At 45.2% G+C, this 23678-nt stretch overlaps 1 protein-coding gene across 1 annotated transcript in view; it reads right to left on the minus strand.

Annotated features, from left to right (window-relative positions):
- LOC135911001 (nose resistant to fluoxetine protein 6-like) overlaps nucleotides 1–20760 on the minus strand; it is a 34199-nt gene extending 13439 nt beyond the window's left edge. The window contains exons 1-6 of the mRNA XM_070533301.1: nucleotides 20673–20760; nucleotides 19925–20018; nucleotides 18623–18709; nucleotides 15806–15971; nucleotides 14172–14254; nucleotides 1413–1535 (exon numbers count right to left, since the gene is read on the minus strand). Coding sequence (XP_070389402.1) covers nucleotides 1413–1535; nucleotides 14172–14254; nucleotides 15806–15971; nucleotides 18623–18709; nucleotides 19925–20018; nucleotides 20673–20721 — 602 coding nt within the window. The 5' untranslated portion in view covers nucleotides 20722–20760. The remainder of the gene's footprint in view (nucleotides 1–1412; nucleotides 1536–14171; nucleotides 14255–15805; nucleotides 15972–18622; nucleotides 18710–19924; nucleotides 20019–20672) is intronic.
- Between the last annotated feature and the right edge of the window lie 2918 nt (nucleotides 20761–23678).

Genomic DNA, 23678 nt, shown 5'->3' on the forward strand with positions numbered 1-23678 from the left:
ACGATCTTCTACAATACTGCGCCGTTCATCGTCAGTTCACAACAGCTTACAATTTCCCCAAAAAGTGAACTGACTCAGCGCATCAATCGCAAGCTTACTAACACGCTCGCTATCTATGTGTCGGAGGTCATCGGGATTGGGACTGTGCATTGCCCTTTGTCTTCTTCCCTTATAACGCTTTGCACCATGACACTGTGGGTTGCTCATCTTTCTATATTTTGTATTTCTGCAACGAACTCCTGCCATTTGATTCCTCGCCTTCCAAAGATTGATCTGCGACTTGCTCCTACGCCCTACATGTCATTGCCCGTGCCCAAACTGCCCGCCGCATTGCCCGTGAATGTCTTCTAGCATCTCAGAGTGTCCAAAAAACTCTTTATGATCCCCACCACCGAGATGCGCACTTCGGTCCTGGCACACTGGTACTCCTCTGGCGGCCTTCCCGTCACGTGCACCTATGGGAAAAGCTACTGCCCGGTTACGTTGGGCCATATCGCGTGGGGGGCCAAGTGGCTGACGACATACGAGGTCTCCCCTGTGGTAGCTTCCACTGTGTCGTGGCCCGGCTACAGACTCCACCTACACAAATAGAGGCTCAAGCCCTATTAGTCGTGTTTGCGCCATATACCTTAGCAAGCAGCGGCACGGCGCTTTTGCCCCCTGGGATTTATGTTACAGTATGGTATGGGCCAGCAGCGCGAGAACGGACGATGTCCAGGTTGACTCGTTTCCGATAGAGCGGTTCGAAGTTCTCGCTGCTGCGTTTGATTAAACAGCTTTGCTGGTCTCCAACAGCGTCACAAACAATATGTTCGTTATCCCGCCGTTTATTAATTCGATCTCTCGCATAATTCGACTACATATCGCGATTTCGCAAGCATCGGAATAACTGGAGTAGACATGTATAGGGAAAAAGGTTTTTCACTGCTCGTTTTTAAAAATCTCACCTAAGCGAAATTCTAGTTGAAAGCAAACTTCAGCTCATTTCTATCCATTTCTTAAAGTGGAAATCAGCTATTTGAATAATAGCCGATGTGTTGCCCACGTATACCTTTTTGCTCTTTCCTAAATGAAATATTTCTGGTTTAAAAGTGCCCGGTAGAGGTGCGTACTGTAACCCTGAGAGGCTTCTTTGTACTGATGAAGGCTGCTCATTTCTTTCTCCTGGATACACGCGATTGAGAACAGTGAAATAGTGCACTTCGACTTCTCGTGCTCTTAATATTTTAGGAAAACAAATATTTCCGTCAAAATACTGAACAGACAAGAAGGCAACCATAGGCATTGCTTTATCTTTTAGGGTCAAGACAATACCCTGCCATCTGTTAGTTTTGGAATAATTCTTTTGAAAAATACATATCGTATAGTTTTTCTTACTTGCTTTTGCCACTCTCGTATACGAGAATACTTACGCGAATTCAGGGTGGGGAATTAATATGAATGGTAGTAGATTCAATCTGGCCACGGTCCACGTTGCGATGGCGCAGCCTAGGAGAGAAAGCACGGCTAGTGCTGCCAGGGCCACAGGCTTCCGTCTGCCGAAAAAGAACACAAATCATTCGGATGCCGCACAGGGATCGCGGAAAGGGGTCGATTGCCAACGCTCAAGCAGTGTGCATACATACGACGTCAACGTTCCACCCACTTTCGTTGCATGAGCCTGCTCTTAGCCCTTCACTGCACTGGTCAAACTTTGATTTACTGGGCAGAGTGGCCGCACTTTTACTTCAATCGCTCTTAACGCTTCAAGAAGTAATAGACATTAAGGCTCACCATGGACAAAAGGCGCCGCCAATAAGTGCGGTGATGAATCTTTTGTGCCCGAAGGACTCAAGTCCAGCTTGTCATCTTCTTCTTGGAAGATGGCTTTTTACGCCAAAGTCACGGTTCACGCTTGGCGCAACATGTAATAAAACAGGCGCTCAGGCTGGACGGTTCACGTCCTTTTATCCTTTGTAGCAATTGCTACGAATGGGTGGATGTCTTATTTTCCCTTAATTAAGGCTCAACATGCCCAAATGTTCGAAGGATGGGCTTAGTTGCTCACTCATGTGTCTGCACGTAGAAATGTATGAGCGTTTCACACACACAAACACCCACACAAACACGCACGCATAACACGACGCCTTGTTATCACGCACGCAAGTTCATTATGAAGCTACCAAGGCGTTCTACATTTAATATACTGAGCTGGAGGCACCAATTTCATGTGAGGGAATAGCGTTGGCTTCACCACTGGAGGGAAGTGATGGCTACAAAGACGGACATCAAGAACACTATATATATATATATATATGTATGTATATATATATATATATATATATATATATATATATATATATATATATATATATATATATATATATATATATGCGAAATGTCCTAGTTGGTGACTTCGGGGGTCTGCCTCTCGCAGTGGAGCTGAACGGTCTTAAAAAGCGGTGACCAATCAATCATCTAACCGATGCTTGTGGGACAGTCTGCAAGACATAGCCTCTTCGGCTCACCAGCTTCTATGTGTCGGTACAACCACCTGCCCGCTAAGCGAATGTATCTTCACTTTGTGCGAGCTAACTGCGTGCAGGAAAGGTTACTACCGTGTTCGTAGACAACACTCCCTGCGGGTACTCCCAGTATGTTGCTTTGCCACTCTTAGAGCAGGAGTTCTGGAAATTTCTTATTCGTGAGGGCAGTTGTACTATATCAAAGTTGCGCGCGAAAAGAATTTTCTCTATCGTGGTAACACGCCGTCTCGATGCAGGCTTCCTACTCTTTAGAACTGGTTTGATGACGACTGACTCGGAGGAATTATTCTGCATAAGGGTTGTGCGCAAAAATGAGTGTCTTGAGGGTGGTTGCGTGCTCTCTGCATGCAGGCATTCTACCCTTTGGAACTGTATAGCGATGAGGAATGGCTTGGAGTCAGATGCCACGCTATAATGACCTATATAGCTATCGACGCACTCCGGGTGCATCTTCGCCAATATCCAGAGTCCCTGACCACCATCTCGCATGCTTGCCTAAGGAAAGACGCAAGGCAAAGTTCTCCAGATCAGTTGCGGCTAACCGGCACTCTTTGTCATGGGAGCACTCACCCGCAACAAGCACGCCACCCTCTCTGCGACGCTTGAAAAAGACTCTGTCTACCTTGCTGTTCGAGAAACAGTGAAGAAAGATAGCCTGTTCACCGCAGCTCTTGAGCAGATCACATAGGAACTTTCGCATTGTTCACACGCTAACTTAATCCATGTTTGCACGGATGGTTCCGTCACGCTAAATTTGACGGGTGCCATTGTTATACCAACTCAATCGGTCGTCATCAAGTTTAAGACTTCACACGTAGCGACATCTACAGGATCCGAAGTGGTTGCTCTTCGCGCTGCTGGCGAATACATTGAAAATGAACCGCCCAACAAATGGGCAATATTTTTTAATGCGAAAGCAGCCCTCCAGAGCTTGCGGGGTTTACGACGTTGCAGTTATGAACAGCTGGTGTCTAAAATCAACGAAACTTGCCATTGCGCTTCGGCATGAGGATATCATATTTCAGTGGCTTCCGGGACATTGTGGCATCGTTGGTAATCACCTCGCCGATGACGCTGCCCAAAGTGACCAGGATGGCGCACCGACACTCCTTGTACCTTTAACAAGAGTAGACGCTGCAAGAGAGCTTCGCCCTCTCACTCTTGCCGTCACGTTATGTTACTGGCATACACCACAGAACTCTAGGTGTCGTTTATACAGCCTCGACCCATCACTGAAATTTAAATTACCAGCAAACTTTTCACGACGTGACGCAACACTGCTGTATCGGCTGGGGTAGGAGTCGCATTCACCAACTCCTACAGCTATCATATTGGAATGGCGGGCTCATTATTGTGCGCTAAGTGCAAGTGTGAAGAGACCATTCATCATCTTCTGTGCCACTGTTCTCGCTTTGATAACCAAAGTCAGACTCTCCAGTGTGCCTTGAATAGACTGGATGACAGGCTATTTACAGAAGGAAAGATTTTGGGAGCCTGGCCTCACAGTTCATTAGCCCAGAAAGCAATTCGAGCGCTTCTTCACTACTTGAAGGCAACAGACTTGAGTGCCCGACTATAGACATCCTTCACCTAACTTTGTGCATGTGAAAGTGCGGTATAGACTCATGTTTTCTCTCTCTCTCTCTCTCTACAGTCCGACGAGCACCCCTCCATGACCCGCCATGACCTCCCAAGGGCTGACACCGGGTCAGAAACGACAGCTGATTTGTACAAGCGAGCCTGACTGCAAGCGACAAGACACTGGTGAATCTAAAGACGAGTCAGCTATCATCGATGACGACAACGTGGCGAACCCTTCAGACCTAGACATGGAAGAGGGTGGTTTCCGAATTGTGCGCCATCGTAAAGACAGGGCGGAGGGCATTCCACTGTTAATAACTGCAACATCCGAACGAGATGATTTAAGGCAAGTAAACCCTATTGTCCTGTATTCGGAGCTTGAAATGATTCTCGGTGGAGCACCAGCGAAGAGCCACTTCACAGCACAGTGAGCATTGCTCTTAGATGTAGAGACAGAAAGACAAACCAACGTCCTTCTAGAGACCAAGAATATCGGCGGCATAGTCATATCTGCCCGTGTCCCACACAGTTATGTGAGAAACACGCGCATTGTTAGAGGAGTCCCTAAATGGTACTCGCATGAAAAGCTGCTAACCAACCTGAGACCGCAGGGATGATGATGATGATGATGATGATGATGATGATGGTGATGATGAAAAACGTTTATTTGCTCTATTTTGCAGTGATTTTTGCGGCTTGAGATGGAGTCTTCCATCTTCCCTCCAGAAAAGCAAAGCCGCAACGGTGATCAACTCACACCTCAGGGAGTATTCCATGCAAGAATAATCATCCGTCGGGTCCAAACCTCGTCATCTGAATGGGAGTCAAGGCGCACTAACCCGGTGGTTCTCACATTTGCTCCAAATTCTGAACGCCCGGAGAAGATCAACCTTTGTTTTACCAGACACGAGCTTATCGAGTACGTGGAGACACCACCACGCTGTTTTAAGTGTCAGCGCTTCGGACATATCGCTAAGTACTGTCGTGGGGAACAGAGGTTCAAGCGCTGTGGGGGACCTCATGACTTTAAGACGTGTGCAAGTAAAGACACCTTTGTGTGTGCAAATTGCGGCAGTGACCATCCTGCTAGCTACGGTCGATGCCCTGCGCGAACAGCTGCTCAGCGGAGAAATAAGTTGTTTGTTCTGCGTCCAAAGAGTGCACGCGCACCATCGAACACGAAGAAGACGTCCAGAGCGCCACAACTGACTGGTTTGGAAACAGAGTACGCATCTCATTTCCGGCGTCTCACATCGATAAACGAAGTCATTGAGCCAACGCAAACAGTCACAGCGGCTGAGAAACCTGTTCGAAAAGAGTCCGAAAAACGCACCTATGCGGCCGCAGTAAACCGACCTCAAGTACCACTTGGCAACAGTAAGCAGGAAAACTGCCAACATGTGGTACGCGCTCTGTTCACGGCACTACGTTCCCACGTCGTTAAGATGCCTGCTAATTCAATGAAGGATATGCTGGAAGCAGTGCTGGCTCTTGAGTCAGTAATACTCTGCTCTACTCCCACATACCCTCAGTAGTTCCGTCTTCCAAAAGTGCCCTTAATAATGCAATGGAACAGCGCCGGTATTCTACAGCGTCTTTCTGAACTCAACCTTTTCCTTCGAGACATACCTATGCCAATTCTAGCCCTCTCGGAGGCCGGTCTCCCAAATGGAAGGATGATCCCAGGGTACATCAGACATGGAAATCCGAGTATACCATCATTTGGAAATGGAAGTGCGATGATATACATCAGGCGAGAAGAACCTCACGTCACCTTACCAGGGCAAGACCTTTGTCCTACCTTCTTGGAAGTCGCCGCTGTGCAAGTGTGCTTAGGAAAACGAAAACTCAGTGTGGTGTCGGTGTATATAAGTCCACGCAGGAAGGTCTCCATGGAGGCGTTCATAAAAGAACTTTGCATTCATTGCCCCTCTCCTATAATAATCTGTAGCGACTTTAACGCACATCATTCGCTTTGGGGAGACAAGACTGCAGATTCCCGAGGCAAGGAACTTGTCGCAGCCGCTGATGCTGCTGACTTATGTATCGCGAACGATGGCAAACCGACTTTCTTCAGACCACCAGATTCATGGAGTACCATAGACCTCGTGATCCATTCTACAGATCTTGTCGTATCGTCAACAACGGCCCCAGACAGGATGGCCAGTGACCACTTTCCGATCTTCACCAACTTCGCCGGATTTCACAAGGCTGGGCGACAATTCTGTGCTGTGACCCGCTGGGACACATACAGAGAAGCGCTGGATGAATCCCCTGGTGAGCTGTTCGCAGATATGCTGCGGAGCAAAAGAGTGGCTACCTCAATGTTGGAACTGCCAGATCATTTCTCTAATCTTGATTTGAAACTAAAGAACCTCTGCGCAGCGCGTAGGAGAGCGGAGCGAAAACTAATGAGAAAAACGGGAAATCCATCTGCAACAGGATAATACAACAGGATAAATGCTGTCATCCGTCGTCACACAAAAAGGTTAAGACGACTTCAATGGGCTGCTTTCTGTGAGAGTTTATCGGCGTTTACTCCCATGACAAAGATATGAGGAGTAATGAATAGCCTATCCGGAAAGATTCGCCTACATAGGCCATTCGAAGCACTTGCTTCAAAGGAAGGAAAAGATTTGCAAACCCTTGCAGAAGATTTTTCAGACGTATACACATCTGGCAGATCAGCAGGAGTATCGAACCCTCTGTTGACTGAAGCATTCCATACCATGGATACGCCGTTCACCTTTCGTGAGTTGCATTTGGCGCGTCGCAAATTAAGAAGACGCTGTGCTGTGAGTCCCGATTCGATCAGCAATCAGATGCTGACCAATCTGCCATATGAACGAAAACGAGCCCTCCTGGACATATTTAGTCACGTCTGGAGCACAGGAGAGATCTCAGAAGCGTGGAAGACAGCATGGGTGGTGCCAGTACTCAAGTGCGGAAAGGATCCTGCAAACCTCACCTCATATCGGCCAGTATCGCTAACATCATGCGTATCAAAGTTGATGGAAAGACTAATATGTACGAGGTTAACATGGTATCTTGAGCAAGGAAATAGACTGCCATCATGTATGACCGGATTTCGTCCACGGTTGAGTGCCCAGGACAGTGTCTTGGATCTACTAAGCCATATCGAGCACTATCGCGTAGACGGCCTTTCCACACTCGCCATCTTTATGGACGTTGCCAAGGCATACGACCGTGTGCTCCATACAGGCATCATCAACGGACTCCGAGTCATGGGGGTCTCGGGAAATGCTCTTTGATTCGTCCATGAATTTCTCAGTGATCGATGTGTCCAAGTTAAGCTCGGAAGTATAATGAGTGACAAGCGACGAATTTCCCTCGGCGTCCCACAAGGAAGTGTCCTGTCTTCCTTGCTTTGTAACGTTGCCATGGCCAGCCTCCCAGATGGCCTGAAAGTAGGTCGGACGGTAGTTGAAATGTCCATCTACGAGATGACATCTGCATTTGGATCTTGGAGTACCAACACAAACGTTTGGCCCGGACAGCCCAGGCCGCAATCTCCACTATCGATCGCCACTTATCGACGCTTGGCCTATCTTTATCAGGAGAAAATTCTGCCTGCATACTTTTCCCGGGAGTGAGACGCAAGTCAACACGTCTGACACTGAATATCAGAGGGCATTCAATTCTTCGTGCAACTCACGTGCGATTCCTGGGTGTCACCATCGACAGCAAGCTACTACGGCGTGGTGCGGTCGAAAGTGTTGTGGCTGCATCAGTGCAAAGAATCAAAGCACTTCGTCGATTGGCTGGTGTACGTTCGGGAAACAATCCTATATCCATGCTTAAACGGAACGCTGCACTGATAACAAGCCGCATTCTCTATCAGCTCCCTCTGATATCACCGTCATCGAGTCAATTCGAGCGCTTGGAGGCAGTGCACAGAAAGGGACTTCGCTTGGCGATGGGAGCTCCAACGGCGGCTTCAAACAAGAACGTCACTAATGAGGCAGAGTCTCTTCCACTCCTCCTCTTGGCATCTCAGGCCTTGCTGACGCAGTTATTAGGGCTGGGCGAGTCACGCGCAGGCACGGCGCTTCTCCGGCGGCGAAGAGCAAGAACTCGCTCGCATTTTCATGCGGCGCTGAACACCTTCCAATTTTTAGGATTGGAATGGCCTAAACGAAGTCGCCTTGACCCGCCATGGTCTTTTCCGGACGTTACCTGCAGCCTCAATGTACCCCACCTAACGACTAAACGCACCATTTCAACTGCCGAAGCCAAGTTTATTGTGCTGGACCACTTGAGCATTGTGTTTCAAAGCCACCTACAATGTACACAGATGGTTCGGTGTGCGCACAAACAGATAGCTGTGCAGTGGCATTCTGCATACCATCCCTTGATGTGTCATGGTCTGGCCGACTGGATCGCGTAGTTTCCTCTACAACAGTAGAAAGCGCCGCAATCACCGCGGCTTTGCGGAAACTACGGGTCTTTTCTGGACGAGATGTCATGGTGCTGACGGATTCCAAGTCAGCATTACAGGGATTACATCGGGGCCTACATATAGAGAAATTTACAAGGCAGTCTCTGGCACTGATTGACGACCTAACGAGCAAAGGATTTAACATAAGGTTTTAGTGGATTCCATCACACGTAGGAATTGATGGAAACGAGGAAGCTGACGCCCTTGCACGCCTAGCGCTGACATGTGTCCTTAAAGTGAAAGCTCCAAAAGCTTTTCAAAACCCTAAGGGTGCAATTCGCCTTCGCTTTGGAGAGATGCACAAGAATCCACACGAATCCTGTGTGACTCATGGATTTACACGCGAACAAGCGACGTTTTATACCGCATCAGGACCGACTCAGCGTACACCCCCGCTTGGTTATTCAAGACTGGGCTTCGCGCTTCCCCACTCTGTGTTTTCTGTGGTCACATTGGCGGCATCGAACATTTCATTTGGCTATGCCTGCAGTTTGACACAGAAAGAAAAGCGATGGTCGACAACCTACGAAAAAGCGGTCTCACGTACAGGATCTTTGAAGACGTTGTTTTCCCCGGAGGGCCCGCGGCATTCAGGAAGAGAGCGCAACGACTGCTGATAGCCTTCCTGCGAGACACGGGGTTCATCGACACCTGGCGACACACCCCTGATCTCAACTCGAAGGAGGATAAGGCGGAACAATTGCCAGCTATGTATGCCAGGCTAACCCCGCCTGCTTCAACATCACCACCACCACCACCAAAACCACCATCCCCCTCTCTCTCTCTTTCACTCCCCATTCCCTCCCCACGTGTAGGGTAGCAAACTGGACACAGTCTGGTTAACCATGTCTTTCCTTCTTCCCTTCTCTCTCTCTCTTTCTCTTGGAGCAATTAACCTGAATAAAGGTTTGGCACGATAAAAACTTGTCTTGATGGTAGTCACGCGCTCGCTGCAAGCAGACTTCTTAATCTTTGGAACTAGAGTGCTGAGGACGCTCGGAGCATTTTTTGTGGGAAAATTGCGCTAGTAAAGGACTGTGTTGATGGTGCTCGTGCATTCTCTGTAAGCCGACTTCATACTCTTTGGAATTAGAGTGCCGAGGAGTGGCTTGGAGCAATTATCCTGCAGAAAAATTGTGCTCGAAAAGAATTGCTTTTTTGGTGATCACGCGCTGTCTGCATGCAGACTTCCTACTGTTTGGAACTAGAATGCTAACGTCTAGCTCGCAAGAATTTGCTAGCATAAAATTTGTGCACGAAAGAAATTCTATTGGTGGTGGCGCCAAGCTATCCGCATGCAAATTTCCTACTCTTGGGAACTGGAGTGCTTGAGAACAGGCTCGGAGCAATTATCCCGCATAAAGGTTGCTCGAGAAAAAAATTGTCTTAATGGTGGTAACGCACTTTCTGCATGCAGGTTTCCTGAACTTTGGAACTTGATTGCTGGGGACTGGCTCAAAGCAATTAACTTGCATAATGGTGGCGCGCAAAAACATGAGGGCCTCTCCGCTTGTCCCTTGAGCACAGCAAGCGTACCAGTATGTAGATTTCTTTCACTTTGGAACAGGAGTATGAAGAGCGGCTGATGGAAATTATCTTCCACCACCGGAACGTCCTGCGGCTGGTCTCATTTATTGCTGCATACGTTCGATTTACGCTGACAAACGGCCCATTCTAACAGGAGTATACTGAGTATGGGGTGAGGACAAATATTTTGAGCGAAAATTGCGTGGAAAAGGTAAGGCCTTGTTATTAGTTCCGTTTTCCCTGCTGATGTTGCTGGTATGCTGACTTGCTACCCTTTGGAACACGAGAGCGTGGGAGATTTCAGGCTTGAGGGCAATCATCTTGTACAATGATGATCAGAGTAGTCAGCATGTTGAGCGCTTGGGAACGAAGAATAGCACCCAAGCAACCTTGAGAGTTCTGGAAATGGTGCTAAAAGCGACAGTCCTTTATTATATATTTTAAACGTTTGATAAAGTTCTCCACGAATACATTCTGGCCTCCGTCGCAGACCTCGAGCTGGGCCCCAGCCTATATAACAGCGGGCGCTCGTTCCTGACGGGGGGCAATATATATATATATGTATATATGTATATATATATATATATATATATATATATATATATATATATATATATATATATATATATATATATATATACATACATATATATATATATATATATATATATATATATATATATATATATATATACCCCGTGGGCCCAGGAGCACTTCGCCGGATATATATATATATATATATATATATATATATATATATATATATATATATATATATATATATATATATATATATATCCGGCGAAGTGCTCCTGGGCCCACGGGGTACGCCGCAAGGCTCGGTCATTTCGCCTGCTGTCTTGCACATCTGCATGATCGGCCTCTCGAGGAATCTGGCCCAAGTTGAAGGTATTAAGCACACCATCTACGCAGACGACATCACGATATGGTGCACCGGTGGTAGGGAAAGGCAAGTGGAAAGCACCATGCAAGAGGCGGTAGACGTCACGGAGCAGTACCTGCTACCCACCGGGCTCAGATGCTCCCCGACCAAATCTGAGCTTCTGCTTTATAGAAAAGAAAAAGGCCGCACACCCGAGGGCTGGAAACCTGTCTCAGAAAGTGACATTCACCTATTCACACGGAGCGGTGATCCGATACCCAGGGTCGACACCGTCAGAGGCCTGGGTATGTTCATCGAATCACGTGGCGGCAACGGCACTGCTTTACGTAAGATAATTGCGAGAACCGACAATACTTTTCGCCTCGTCCGAACGGTCACGAACAGACATTGTGGCCTCAAGGAGGACAACTTTCTTCGGCTCATCAACGCCTTTGTGCTATGTCGCTTCACCTACACAGTGGCCATGCACAACTGGCTCAGAGCCGAGCGGGAAAAGCTTAATGCCCTCATTAGAAAATTTGTCAAGAGAGCCCTCGGGGCTGCCCGCCAGAACGCATACCGAGGACCTCCTTCGGCTCAGCATACACAATACAATGGAGGAGATCGCCGAGGCTCAGGAACGGGCCCAGCTAACTCGGCTGTCCACCACGCCGGCCGGCAGGCGTATCCTCGAGGAGATCGGACTCGCACCCACCAGGAACTTGGCTGAAAACACCCAAATCCCCAGAAAAATAGGGGAGAAGATCGTGGTCGCCCCTTTGCCCCGCAACGTTCATCCCGTTCACAACGCAGGTCGTCGCAAGGCCAGAGCACTGAATATACTAAAGCAAATAAACAATGACAAGATCGAGGCAAGCTTCGTGGACGCAGCTGCATACCGAGACGGCAAGGCTTTTGCGGTTTCCGCCGTGGACACGCTGGGCAAAGTCATCAGCTGTGCTTCCGTCCGGACGATGAAACCACAGGTGGCCGAGCAAGTGGCCATTGCACTCGCCATGCAAGACGGGTGTATAGCGTTTCGAAAGCCGCCATCAGGGCATTCCAGAAAGGCCGGGTAGCCCAGCGGGTAGTTCAAATTCTGAAAGGTGCCAAACACGGCAACACCTCCATACACTCGATCTCTTGGTTCCCTGCACATGTCGGGGCGATTGGGGGGGGGGGGGGGGGGTGAGGCGGGGAGGGTCCTCCGAACCTTAACGAGTCTGCCTACGAGGCTGCGCGTGGATTTACCGACCGCGCTGCCCTCGGATCAGGCGACTCTCTCTCCGGACACAGAGATGCTCCTATCACGCACAATGAAATCACTAAATTCTTTTACTTAAAGAGAAGGGTTTTCCCGCCGCCTCACTCGAAGCTAAGCAGGCCGCACGCGGTCGCACTTAGACTCCTGCAAACGAACTCTTATCCAAATCCGGCGTCCCATAATAGCATATATCCCGAGATTTATCCGAATTATTCGTGCGTGGCCTGTGGTGAGTTGCTACTTTGCCTCATATGCTCTGGGAGTGCGGGTCGCTGGGACCGAAGTTGACCAAGGAAGAGTGGGACGCGCTCCTGCGAAGTCCCGTCTTTGAGGACCAAATCCTGGCCGTCCAGCGCGCCCGCGATCGGGCCGGTAGACTAGATCTGTCAGTCCCGTCTTGGAATTAGCCATCGGCGCGTTTTATCGTGTTTTGCTGGACCAAATAAAGGTTTATTCACTCACCCAAAAAAAATCCATGACAGGCACGAATGCTACCAAAGAAAATGTTTCCATAGACAACTAATAGCGCATGAACAGTTATCTCAATGGATGCGTGTTTAGAATTTAGCCCATCGGTCCCAAAATTAAGCCTCCTATTTATCTGCAGTCAACAACGTTAATGAACATAAGTGCCTGGATCCTCAGTTTTCTTATTCTTCGTTGTAGTTTTTCCGCACTTAGCTAAATAAATCGCAAGAACAGCACATTCTAGGAAGCAAGCTCTTTCCCCAACATTTTGTATCGTTTCAACTTATCAGGAAACTATGCTGCAGAGATTAATCGGGCGATGAGTCATAAAAGTAGCTTACTGAAAAAAGCAGGCAGCTGGCAGGAAGATCGCGGACATCCACGATCACCCCTGAACTGTCATATATACGTCCACGCTTCCATTGGAAATAATAAAGTGACAAAACTAACCCTTTATCCACTCATATATCAAGAAGTTCATCTCTCAGCCTTGTGCCAGTCTACCGATAACTCTACTTGGTCTTTTAAGAAGATTTAGCTCGGGAGCTCCTGTCTAAATGCGGGATAATAAATAAGTGATTGTTCTTGGCAATCAATGTGCCGAATTGATTAGCTTTCTTACATTTATGGAAAAAGCTAAAATGTAGTAACTGTTCGAATTGAATTTTCAATTTATGTGAGCTTTTTTTTAAAATATTTTTAAAGGTTGCCAAATAGCAAAAACCTCAAGTATGACGTTTACAACTTTGTGACTGAGCAGTGAAAAACTTACCACACTTCAGTGTACTGCACGTAACAATACACCTAAGGTATCAATAGTGATGCATCATACGCCGAAAGAAAAAGAACATCACTAATTTGCTAGAACCGCTTTTCAAAACCCTCATAAATATGTAAATTTACGTATACCGCAAACTTTTATATCGAGCTTGTCCGCTATGAATTCTCTAACAGATGCAGTTTACAGGACTGCGGAACCTTGTTTGCTGCATGATTAATAATTTCAAAGTTCGTGCTACAGCTTTTTAAAAAACTACCAATTCCTAGAACATACTTGTAGAAAAATTTGAGGTCCTAAACAAAACTTCTGGTTCCTACAGTTGCTAGACATTAACTTTCACCCCTAAAGGCGACATTTCATTCAAACTGTCAATCATTTGTCTAATGAAAGCATTCTGCATTTAACATTAAGTTGAAAAGACAAGTCAGAGTTGGCCCCTTAGCTAAATCTTTCTTTTCATTTTTAAAAACATTAACGTTCTAGTCAACATTTATCATCATGATTACACCAGTGTCCCGGCAGGGAGCATGTACACAAGGGTAATTCAAGTTGAAGATTGCATAGGGACCCTCAAAACAAACAAAACAGTCAAGCAAAACATTTTACCAAACATGTGTGAATACATTACGGTACTGTAAACAAGATTACGTGAATGTAAAGTGAATACGATCTTTGGAGCTCACCTTCTAAATGTCAGCAATGTGAGAAGCGAAACCACGAAGAGTTGGAAGTCCGTCGATAAGTACCAGATATGTGGGAGTGTTTCCTAAAGAAATTGTAACACATGCACCATTGATCTTTTTTAGAAAAAATATATATATAATTCAACCCATGAACAGAAATATTCCCCCTAACCCTAAGCACTCACAATAAATCAAGGTAATGCCAGATACCCGCTCGGCATGTATTTATTATAATGGGTTTTGAAGGCTCATGAGAATGAAAACAAAATGACAGCAGATTCTTGCAACCTTGCAGGTTCACAGCTCCATTCATAGCCAAGCTGTTTCTTTCGAGCAGCTGCTTGGGGAATTTTAAATTCCAGTATTAAACCGCACAATTTCAAGCTTTTCCTTGCACATGACTCACTTGCTTGCAACTTTGTCCGAGCACAACATTTTTGAGCATTTCTTTAAGGAATTCTTCACCAAGGTCGCACTTCTCCAACACTTTTAACTTCGCATGCGCATCAACCAGGCTGTCCCATATGCTCGTTAAGTTCTAGAACACTTCAATTTGCAATGTTCTACAAATTCTGCAAACTACCTACTCACTTCAAACTTGCGATACGCGTCGCCCATAATATGGCACTCTTTCAATATAAATCTAACATCGCTGCCACCTCCGGCTCTCGGAGCAGCGGGAAGCTTTGTAAGAGTTTGATCTAACGCCTCTAAACGCGCCAAAAACGAGAGTTCAGGAATTTTCTTCCAGCTCCCAATTGTGATTCACACTCCAAAATTCCCCGGCGGAATACTCCTAACTTGAGCAACATTCCCTTGAATATAAACTCCGTTAGTTATATGGTTCTCCCAGGACACTGTAAAAGTACGCATATAACGTTTTGGCGCGTTTCTATTTTAACTAACAGTCTCGCTGTAAAATATGCATTTAATGTAGAACTAAAACTCGCTGCTATGACATCAAAAAGCCATGCAATTAAGAGCCCGTGCGCCTTAAGCGTAGGAAATTATTTGTTGTTGTTCGGGGTGCAGGCCCTAATATATGTGCTAATCTAATCCTTAGGATTAATTAGAACGATACATAGATGAGATGGATAGATTGATCAATTCACTCATTGAATGACTGATTTATTTATTTATTTACTTATATTTATGTATTTATTTATTCATTCATTCATTCGTTCGTTCTTTTATTTACTTATTTATTTACTTATTTATTTATTTATTTATTTATTTATTTATTTATTTATTTATTTATTTATTTATTTATTAGGGCTTCTCTTTTTTATCAGCACGGCCTTATGTCTTAAATTTTCATGAGAGCAAATGTATCGATGTATTTGCAAATGGAGCTTAGATCCTGATTCTAAGCACAAGGGACCAGGAAAATTAGGAAAATATTAACCGGTTTGGTGCAGAGAATACGTTTATTTTTGGCGGCTTTCTGGAAATTCTCAGCACCCGCAATATTCTCAGAGACGCAGCTGAAGATATTTCAGACAGGATCGTACAAACCTCGTCGTAACAGAGATTGCCTAAGTGCAGCTTCTCGAACACGCACAAATGCACTTGAGAGGAAGTTCCCGTAAATCTGTGTGGTAATAAATTCCACCGAGGTCATTTGCAAAGCTCACCTCGGGGTTCAGTTCAAAAAAGTTTCGGATCTGAACGAGGAAATGCCACCAGTGTTGTTCCATGTCCAAGTAAAATCTCCGGAAGAAGTTCTCGGAGTTCGGTCCGGTGACGAACCGAGGGAGCAGGTAAAACCACATGAGGATGAAGAAAAGTGGGATGCACATCCTGCAATTTGTTGGAGTAGTAATATTAAAAGGCGTATCTTATCCTAAAAACATGGCTTCGATGCCTCTCAAAACACTGAGTTATGAAGCGTTAAACTAAGCCTACATAGTTGCGCTACAACTTAAAAAAAAAATATGCTCCTAATGCTCCTAATCTCTACACACACGTTTAAGTAAGCGGCATACATTCGCCTAAATGTGCCATTTCTAAACGGCATATATGTGGTACAAATGTGCTCTTCATTCGGTCAGTCTGCTTGCCACTGCTCTTAACGTTGTTCCACGCAAGTTTCAGCAAGTATTCGGAATATTGACTTGGTCTACATAGCTTGCACTATGTAAATGACAACATATTTTTGGTCAATTTCTACTCACCTACGAAAACTTATGTGGAATGTGAATTAAAGTGTACAAAGAATGTGCAAGAGACAGAATAATTAGAAAGAAGCAACACAGATTCCTCTTTCTTGCTCACTCTGCGTTTGTGCGGTTTGCCGTTTAGGATGTCGGTAAAAATTAGGAGATTGGCGAATATTTGATGTTTCGAATAGAACATGGATCCGCATTAAGTACTCACATTGTTAAAAAATTATTCGATATTCTTGAACATTTCAAGCTTACCAAATATTTCATAACAATGGAGCAGTAAAGTGCGTTTGCTGTTCTCTAGCTGATAAACAAAATACTGCAAATTATAAGAAACACGACAACGACAAAAGCTTTCGAACTAATGATGCAACAAAACGAGTAATGCAAGCTTTGTTTTCGGTTTCACGGCGGAAACATCGATAACAACCTGTAATTTTCCTACTTCTTTGTCATATAATGCTTTCGAAGTCTGGTGATGTAGCACTTATCTTTTACTCCACAACCTGTGATTCTTTCTTTGCAATGCGCCTTTTGTATGTGCCTACGGTTCGCATGTCTTTTAGCCTCTTTGTTTCTTTCTTTTTACATAAATATTTATTGCTTCTTGGCCAGAAGGATTCATTCCTGGTCTGAATGGTGCATTTTTCTTGGAAACTGAGTTTATCTGGAACAAATGGACAGGGCCATACACGAAAATGTACGACGTAAACAGACGCTGACTTCCAACTACTTCATTTTGAAATCCTTCCTTGTACAACGAATTTACTAAGCACGCTTACTTAACTCGGAAGATCTACCCCCTCCCACGTTCTAAACTCAATAGACCTGAGGCTCTAACACTCAGGCTTTTACAGATGGGAGGCTGTCCAAACCCCCCTACTTCTTCATGGTATTTACCGCGAAATTCAGAGAGCAAACGCACGCACACTATGAAATGATTTAGCCAACTTAGATCACATGCTCTGGTGGTGTCCCGCGTTACGTGGCGATAAAAGCAATGCTTAATCACGCTGAGATGCTGTTCTACAGAGCCCCAACCTCGAAGAACAGTTATGGGCCATCCAGCGGGCCCGCGAAGCTGCCTATATTAAGAAGCTCGGCCTGTCTGTCCTGACGTGGGAGCGACCCGCTACGCGCTATGCGCGCCCTGAGTGACAACAGTAAAGTTCATCCATCCATCCATCCATCCATCCATCCATCCATCCATCCATCCATCCATCCATCCATCCATCCATCCATCCATCCATCCATCCATCCATCCATCCATCCATCCATGTGGGCTGCTTCAACTACCTCTATCTCTGATTTTTTTTTAATTTTATGTTGCATGTCTTAAAAAGATTGTCTTATCTCAGCAAGGTATGCACCCACGTCGGTTGCAGTGATTTGCCAGGTTACCTCTAGATTTCTTCCTCATTATAAGTTCGCGCGTTTTCACTCTCAAGCAACTCCCCGTCTAGCCATATACATCCGACCACAACTTGGCTGAATTTTATCCGCCATCTGTGTCGTACAGCCAGTGCAGCGATAAGCATTATTTTTTGTACGTGATTCCCGCTTTTGTTTAGCTAGCAAAGACCATATTAGTGTTAGCTGACAACCACCAGAAAAAAGTAACTAACGTCATACCCATGACTATATTCTTGGGGTTGTACCCAAGGCGATGAATGTAGAGACTAAGCTATCTGCAGCAGGTGAAGAGAATAATTAGAGGTCGGCGCCGACCTTCGCCGCTCCTTCGGGCTCTGACAGTCCGTGCTGCACGAACTCAGCATTTACTTGGTATTCTTTGGCAACCTAGCCATACAGCAGCCATTCTTTCATAGATTGTTTGTAACCAGGCTCTAAAGTTGTCGATGGCCTATTCATGCATTCTTTTATTCATAATTAGGGGTATTGGGTTTAAACGTGGGCCTGTTTGGCTTAATAAGCATCTTTCTTCTTTGTGCACTTTTTAGGACAGGACTGGTACATAACTATACCAAAATAAATGTTTTTGATATAAATGCGTATATGCGTCGACTTTGGGCTATTGCCTATTCTATTAGATAATCGATACATAGTATTGGTATTCAATTTGTATTCGAAAAAGTTTGCATTCGCCCACTTCAAGACATCTCGTCAACGTTGGTGCAATGTAAGACACATGCACGCAGCACGGAAACATCTTAGGCTGGCTGTCGCTATCACCTTTGGTGGTTCACAGATGTTAGAAAACTGCGGAAACTATCCAGATTCTAATAGTCTACCTATTCGCTATTAAATATAGGACGTTTTTCTCACCTGATCAACCTTCTAAGCACAGCAATGAGGAAGATGGCAGGCCCGTTTCCCTTCTGCTTGCTTACAATGTGAGACAGAAAAAATCCGCTGCAAAAAGGTTCAAACATTTCGCAGACGCCATCAAAAACAGGTCGTTCAATGTCCGTCATTTCAAGTCTCGCCGATCGAGAACCACCCTATAAGTTTGTCAGCTTTCCAACAAAACTTCCCCTCGAATTTAGACACTGAACTAGCACTATGCCGAACTGATCAATGAAGCAACGCCTCCACCTACTCCGCCCATAAGAACTGTGTTTTATTAGAGCGAAGCTGACTATGGTTAGGATCCCGGGGTTTCTTCGTGGCATGACGTTGAGAGAAAACTATCATCATCTAAGGATCATACCCCCAGGTGCAATGGCTTCCACGACGTATTCAATGGCTTCAACGTATTCCACGACTTCCGCCTAAAATCTCTGCTGAGAGGAGCAGTGACTGTAAAATAAAAGTAAATGAACTAGCACAAAAAGACGAGTGCTCTCTGAAGCATCCAATGGCTATAGGAGAGGACTTTAAACAGTCGAGCCACGCGTGGGGTTCGGCACCTAACACCAATGTTATAGCCCATTGCAAGGAAAAATTCTAAATTATTCCACAAACTATTCAACAAGATTACCCCGCAAGGCCCTTATGTGTTACGCAGCATGCATTTTTTTTTTGTAACAGATGGATATGTGGCCGGGCAAGCTTCTTTCGTTCTTCCGGATGTGGAATTCCTCTAGCAACTCTTGCACACATGCGCATATTTAGAGTTCGACGTATGACCTGTGATGTTGACCCGTGACCCATCACGGTGTGTGAATCGTGTTTTCTTTGTTTGTTTTTTGTTTTTGTTTTTTTCTTCACTAGACCATTGCCCTTGCGAAGGAGCTCTTATCTCTTTGTGGTTCATTCTGGTTCTAGCGACGCACTATCTTTAAGTAATGATCAATGTACACAAATCAGCCGAGTAGTCGTTTCCGTTTAATCTTCCCGACAACATTCTTTTCTGCTCGGAGTGCGTCCTGCTTATTATCTACAAATGTAAACGCCCTTGCTACGAGCATAAAAACGTTGCTTATAGTCGCTAAAATTTATTTTATCAGTGAAGGTCGAGAATTTGGTGGAGCAGGCAAGAAAGGTAGAACAAAGGTGGCCAGATGTGGTGAGCTATGAGCCTATACTACCAGCGAACATAGCAAGAATAGGGAGAGATAAGACAATATATACAAAACAAATCTTCAGAACAATGGGAAAACATGGAAGTAAAAGACAGTTGCTTACCTGAGAAAGAAGAACGTGTCAACGCCGTTGAATGCGGCGGGTATGATCATCTTTTGCCACTCTGTTGTACCAGTTAATAAATTCAGCAGTCGTGCTGCAAAAGCATTATTACAACTGAATTTGCACATGCATGAACACTGAACAACTGCACGTTGCACATGCATGCGGTGAAAGTACTAATGAAAGGCAATTATGTGAGGCGGATATTTATTGTTGCGAGACATGTCGCGTGCCACGAGCGGCGATGGGATGCGCTGAAGGTTCTACTCTTGTCTTATATCGATCGGAGCTAGCGAATTATCCACCTTTTCTGCTGCTAAACACGAGGTCGCGCGATCGAATCCTGGCCATGGCGGCTGCACTTCGATCGGGGCGTAATGCGAAGACAAGCGTGTACTTAGATTTAGGTGCACGTTTAAAGAACCCCAGCTGGTCTAAACTTCCGGAGTTGCCCACTACGGCGTGCCTCATAATCAGATAGTGGTTTTGGCACGTAAAACCCTATAATTTAATTTAATTATCCACCCCTTCTACACCTGATTCAGGCTTACGTTTGTATGTCACAATTCCTATGAAAAACGGAAACTAGCTGGCCGAATGCCGCAAAGATTTAATGAAAACGTCGCTATATCCTTCCTTTTCAAACACCTTCACGCCATGGTTACTGCTGTAGCTATCACGATCACGAAATACCAAATGCAGTACGATGCACAGAAAACAAAGTAAGGGGTATGCCTGAGACACTCACAGAAAGTCTCCGTCTTAAGCACGATGGCGTGTCCGAACACAATGTGCATAATGGTTAAGCATCGCAGGCCATGTAAGAATTGCAGAGAGTGATGGTCAACTTGATCTTTGCTGGCTACATTGAGTAACATCCGGGTGTTGGACTTCACCGAGAAGGCCATGGCAACTTGGAACAGGAGACCTGGAAGTCATACCACGTCTTTTTTTGTGATAGAACCTAGGAACGTGTCTAACGCATGTGATTTGCGAGCGCATTCACGAAAACAATAATGCATAGAACTCACCATTGTCTGGAGGTAGATCACGCGTGCGTGCATGCATGCATGCGTGCGTGCGTGCGTGCGTACATACATACATACATACATACATACATACATACATACATACATACATACATACATACATACATACATACATACATACATACATACATACATACATACATACATACATACATACATACATACATACATACATACATACATACATACATACATACATACATACATACATACATACATACATACATACATACATACATACATACATACATACATACATGTTCACAAGGTCAGAAAACTACAAAATATATTGCGGTGTTTTCGCTTTAAGTGAGTCGGTATATCTCCTATTTGCCACCTGGGCCGTGCAAACTACAGGACATCACCTGAGTGTCCCAGTGTAGCACAACGAAAATTTCTGTCGAGCTGTCAAGTAAGAATGGTTTATTGTCAAAGTGCGCTAGAACGGACGCCAGGGACTGTCGCTGAGCATTATATTCTGGACAGTCGCACAGAATATGTTCTAGCGTCTCCTCGCAAAGACAGGCATTCCAGAGAGCGTTGTCGGCCATTGCAATGCGAAATGAGTAAGATTTCATGAATGCCACCCCTAGCCACAAGCGATAAGTCAGAGTGGCCTCTCTTCAGCTCATTTGAAAAGATTTTCACATGTCGCCGACAGAAGACATCACAGCTGAAGGTGACGAAGGGACTACGGTTTTCGAAAGAGACGGAATTGGACAAGCGGCTGTGTACTACGCAAGAGTGATGAACTCTAACTGACGATGTGTATGCCGTGCTATGTGTTATCTTTCTCTCGCTTCCCCATCTTTCATCCCCCCATCCCGCCCCCATGTGTAGGGTAACAAACAGGTAGAGTTAAACTGGTTAACCTCCCTGCCTTTCCCTCTCCACTTTTTCCTTCCTTCCTTCCTTCTAATTGGGAACATTGGTTGCGCTTACTAGACAATCACATGTAAGAAGACAGGACAGGCGCAAACTAACAACTGAGGTTTATTCGAGAAAAAACACTTATATATCACACCATGCCAGCGCAGGCGCTTCGGGATTTCAGCAGCATAATCAGAAAAAACCAATGGCGTGGCTTACCTAAACATACTATCTAAGAAACGTGCCTCCCTATTGTAGAGCATGACCGATGTGTCCCTGATGCATTCTTCTTTTTTATATAATATGATTCAAGAAGTTCTCGTGCTTTTTCATTATGGCACTTGCGCAGGATCTTAACTTGGTCGAGCAGAGGCCTGCATTTGTGGTCTAAGCAATGCATGGGTAAATGACGTTGCTCCCGGTTAATAATTGATCTGGCCTATGTAATTGATCCGTCTGGCCTATGTAGGTTTTGCCGCATGTCAGGGGAATCTGATATACAACGCCAACTTGGCAATCTAAATAGGTGTTCTTGTGTTTCATGCCGCAGTCACCTTGCTTCTTTCTGGCGTGATGTCTCCCAATGCGGGTGCATTGGGAGACATCACAATAAACCTCAGTTGTAAATAAACCTCAGACAATAAACAATAGACAATAAACCTCAGACAATCACAATAAACCTCAGTTGTCAGTTTGCGCCTGTCCTGTCTTCTTACATGTGATTGTCTAGTAAGCGCAACCAATGTTCCCAATTACAATGAACCAACTCGCCCAACAACGCATCCTGCTTCCTTCCTTCTGTCGAGCTGTCACATTAGGTACCCAAAACATATGACCAGCAGCGAGTGATCGTTCGCAAACGTCTGATTATTCACATAGGTTCCCTTTTTCTTAACAGAAAAAGCACGAGCCATTCCATTCTGTGAATGTAGATGACCAGGGAACCTATTTAGTACACGACACATAGGTGGCACAGAATTTTGAACACCGGTAGGAACACATTTGTTGCCTTGATCAGTGGTCATCGTGACATCGTGCGCACGCATATATTTATATAAATTTGCGTCGATCACTACCTATATATATATTCTAAAATCCCGAGAGATAGCACACCTACAACATAGAGAAAATCGAAGGCAAGCACGAGTTGGGGTTAACTTTCAGTCTACCTACAGGAACTAGCACATGTTATTTCATAAAACTCTAAAATCTTGCCAAAAACAGGGATGGGGCATCTCTAGGGATTATACGGTATATATATATATATATATATATATATATATATATATATATATATATATATATATATATATATATGTATATATATATGGCCCCCCGTCAGGAACGAGCGGACGTTGTTATATAGGCTGGGGCCCAGCTCGAGGTCTGCGACGGAGGCCAGAATGTATGCGTGGAGAACGTTATCAAACGCTTCAAATATATAATAAAGGACTATATATATATATATATATATATATATATATATATATATATATATATATATATATTGTAACGCACAATTGAGTGATGGTACTTTAATTGCTTTACCTTGGGCGAACTTGTGCCCGACACACAGCTAAACAAGAGCTTCACAGGAGCGTCCGCAGTCTGTTCGCAAGAGACCCGCACCTCTTCTTCTTCGCTCGTGTCCCGCGCTCATGACACGCTGCTCCGATTGCGCGTGCCTTGCGAGCCCGTGTTGCCCGCTTCACTGCCGCTATCTTTCGCAGGTAGCAGTAAACAACTGCACGAACGCAGGAGGCGGCTGGCGCGCGTAATTCGAAATCATCTTGTGTCATTGTCCCCCTTCCAAGAGTGCATCGTCCCGATGCTCA

The sequence above is a fragment of the Dermacentor albipictus genome, chromosome 2, assembly GCF_038994185.2.
Source record: "Dermacentor albipictus isolate Rhodes 1998 colony chromosome 2, USDA_Dalb.pri_finalv2, whole genome shotgun sequence".
Classification (NCBI taxonomy): Eukaryota; Metazoa; Arthropoda; class Arachnida; order Ixodida; family Ixodidae; genus Dermacentor; species Dermacentor albipictus.